Here is a 3,665-nt window from a genome sequence, read left to right on the forward strand (position 1 = left end):
ATGTGGTCTAAAGTCAGATTATTGGTTGAGTTATATTGAAAAAAAAACATCTATTTCTTTACATCTTTTCTAGAGTTTCTATGTGAAATAGTAGGAGTAGCATTAAAGCAATGTAAATCAGAGCGTGTTGTTTAAATTAGCATATAATTAGTGGAACCTTGGTTAAGCAAAAAAAGTTATGAAGCTCATTTCAAGAAATAACAAGAATACTTTGAGCCTACCTTGGAAAAAACTTACAAACATAACCTAAGTTTTATCCTTCCTTGCAGGTTTTAAACTGGCAGGCAGAAAACTTCCCCAGTTCTTACCGTCAGCAAATAGCCATCTGGGAAGCAGACAACGTCCTGACAGCTCGGGTGATGCAGCAAATGCTAAGGCTTCACAACACGGTGAAAGATACAACAGTAGGACCCAATGCTACTTCTTGGGAGGATTTGTGTGTGCGTGTCCCATCCATGCCCATGAACAGCCACGCAGCACCTGAGGAAGAAGAGGAGGAGGTTGATTATGACAGCTTTGATTATGGAAGTTTAATTCGCAAGCGTCGTAGCGGAAGTGCAGAAGACGAGGCCTCCGATCTCAGTCTAGTCCTTCCCCGGGATCAATACTGTCGGATTTTAGACAGCATGCCCAGCATATGTCTTGAGACAAGTCTTTTGGAAATATGGGGCTTAGATGAAGATGTGATTATGAACCTCACGGATGAACAAGTGGTCAAGGATATAAATGAAGTCAAGCTGAGTGGTGTGTTTGGTTTTCGGTCAGACTTCACTAAGTATCTAGGGTCAATCACTTACGATGAACGTGGGCGCGTGGTTTCAGCAAAGGCTGCGACTCACGTGTGGATAACTCTCGTTGATGATCAGGCTATCAAGAGGGGAGATTTTGTTGTCGACAAAGGATCTGGAGAGCCAGTTGACACAGCTGGGATGGACTGGGAACGAGCCTGGATTCAGTCAGTTTTAGAAGTTTCTTCAGAGCTTGGAGATGTCACAGCGTACGCGCAAGCAGCGAGCAGTTTTGGTGAAATAAGCGACAATAACATCTGGGGTGATGTCAAGTGGCTGATGGGTGGTATTTGTATCATGATTTCTTTTGTCAATATGACTCTTGGGAAAAGAAATCTAGTTCAACAACGTCCATTGCTAGCTTTCATGGGAATAATGAGCGTTGGTCAAAGTGTTGTCATTGCCTATGGTGTATGTTCTGTGTTTGGAATATCTTACACCCCAGTTAATTCAATACTGCCCATTCTCTTACTTGGACTAGGTGTAGATGACATGTTCGTTATTATGGCAGCATGGGAATCAGCTGGGAACCACAAAGGAGCATCTGCAGATCTTGTTGAACGCGCTGCAAAAACAATGCGTCATGCAGGTGTAGCCATTACAGTCACTTCTTTGACTGATGTCACTGCTTTTGCTGTTGGAGCTTCGACTGACCTTCCAGCATTGCGTTCCTTCTGCGTTTATGCTTCTGTTGGTATCTTTGCAGTGTATGTGCTACAGGCTACGTTCTTTTTGGTGTGGCTGGTGATAGATCAAAAGAGACTGGAAGGAAACCGCAATGGATTCTTTTGGTGCATTGTGCACCGTGACTGGAAGCCGTGGGCATGCAGCCAGAGGGACTTGATGGCAGATGCTTTCAAGTGCTTGAGCAAATGTCTTCTGAGTATGCAAGTTCGCATATTTATCCTCATTTTCACAGGCGCCCTCATGGCAATTTCAATTTTGACAACACTGAATCTCCACCAAGAATTCAATCCTATGTGGTTTATCCCTCAAGAGTCCTATTTGTACAAATCCTTTGAAGCTATGAAGTTACATTTCCCAGAAAATGGTGAAAAGGGATATATATACTTTTCCAATGTTACGTTGCCTGATGACTTAGTTCATCTAAATAAGTTAGTTGACGATCTTAAATCCAGTGGTGTGGTAACAGATGTCAATGCCTGGTTCAGTGCACTTGACAGTTACTTATCTCATATCCCAGAGATAGACAAAACGACAATTGATTATTCATTGCTTCAAGACAAGCTTTCAATTTTCCTCCAGTCATCGTCAGGAGCCTCATATCGTAACGACTTTGCTGTTAACGGTCAACTTGAATGTCTCTCTCCAGCCCCTCCTGTGTCATCCTTTCGGATTTCAATCACACATAAACCTGCGCCTTCACCTAAAGAACAATCCGTGGTATTAGGTACAGTTAAGTCACTGGTAGCTGGTGTACCAATTCAAGGGTACAGAGCTGCATGGGCGCAGGCTTATAGCATCTGGGAAACAAATGTAGTTGTCGGTGCTGAGTTGTGTAGAAACATATTTTTGGCTGGTGCTGTAGTAGGTATTGTCACGCTTATTCTCTTAGCGTCGCTTTGGGCTTCCATTCTGGTCCTGGTATGTGTTGCATCGACAGTTATTGGCGTTTGTGGTACTATGTGGCTTTGGGGCCTCACCATCGATACAGTATCCTGCATAGCTCTTGTACTGGCAATAGGCATGAGTGTTGATTATGCAGCACATATAGCCCACGCCTTCCTGTCTGTTAAAGGAACTAATGACAGAAAAGAGCGCGCTCGCATTGCTCTGGAAGGTGTTGGTTCTGCTGTGCTTCAAGGAGGAGTGTCCACACTGCTCGCATTTGTGATGCTCGCTTGGTCGTCTTCTCATGTTTTCGTCACCTTCTTCAAGGTATTTACAGCAGCCTCAGTTCTTGGCCTTTATTACGGACTTGTTTTCCTTCCTGTTACGCTCTCGTTCGTTGGCCCAGCTCCATACAGAGATACAACACCAGCGGATTCAGATCCTGCTACTGGGAAAAAAATGGATATGAATAATGTTACCAAGGAATCAAAAGATTCCAGTAATTTAGAATACTTACCAGACATGGTATGAGACGTCCCTACCAAGTGATTATTATATTTTACTTATCTGTGATATAATGTATTTATATATTTAGTATTTGTACATACAACTCACGATTGTAACCTTATCTGGTCAAGTAAGAGATGCACGTGTTCTTTCAAAGGCACTGGTGAAAATTTCAATGAAAGTCTAGCGAAAGTTTAATTTAGGAGCTTTTGTTTCCATACTATATTCCACGAAGTCTCATAGTTAATAAGACTTCACTGAGGGATGTAAATATGTGACGAAATAATGAATGAGCATTACTATATACATACATACATACATACATACATGTATATATATATATATATATATATATATATATATATATATATATATATATATGTATGTTTTCAAAGACAAATACATATAAGCTAGTATGCGAGCGTGTATTAAAGGAACCTGTACCATCAAGGTATATCCCTGAGGACTCATTTGAAGCTTTTGTAATGTCTCATTGTTATTCATTCATTATATAAGTGTTTTGTGTGGTTTATATATATATATAATATATATATATATATATATATATATATATATATATATATATATATATATACTATACGTCTGCACACAGTATTTATAGTATTTTCATTTTTGTATTCCCTTCACTTCCTATTTAGTGATCTCTCTCTATGACTCTCAGTTTAATGTAAGTTCTGGACGAGACCATGAAATTTTCACACGTGACCGAATTATAGCTTTAATTGTTTGGTATATCAACTGTGAGTTTCGCACATATTTTAACTGATGTCTGTACGT

The 3,665-nt window shown here is 40.3% G+C and overlaps 1 protein-coding gene across 1 annotated transcript in view; it reads left to right on the plus strand.

The window, feature by feature from the left end:
• LOC135208356 (patched domain-containing protein 3-like) overlaps positions 1-3,405 on the plus strand; it is a 6,595-nt gene extending 3,190 nt beyond the window's left edge. The window contains exon 4 of the mRNA XM_064240457.1: positions 270-3,405. Coding sequence (XP_064096527.1) covers positions 270-2,891 — 2,622 coding nt within the window. The 3' untranslated portion in view covers positions 2,892-3,405. The remainder of the gene's footprint in view (positions 1-269) is intronic.
• Positions 3,406-3,665: the final 260 nt, after the last annotated feature.

This window comes from Macrobrachium nipponense, chromosome 35 (assembly GCF_015104395.2).
Source record: "Macrobrachium nipponense isolate FS-2020 chromosome 35, ASM1510439v2, whole genome shotgun sequence".
Classification (NCBI taxonomy): domain Eukaryota; kingdom Metazoa; phylum Arthropoda; class Malacostraca; order Decapoda; family Palaemonidae; genus Macrobrachium; species Macrobrachium nipponense.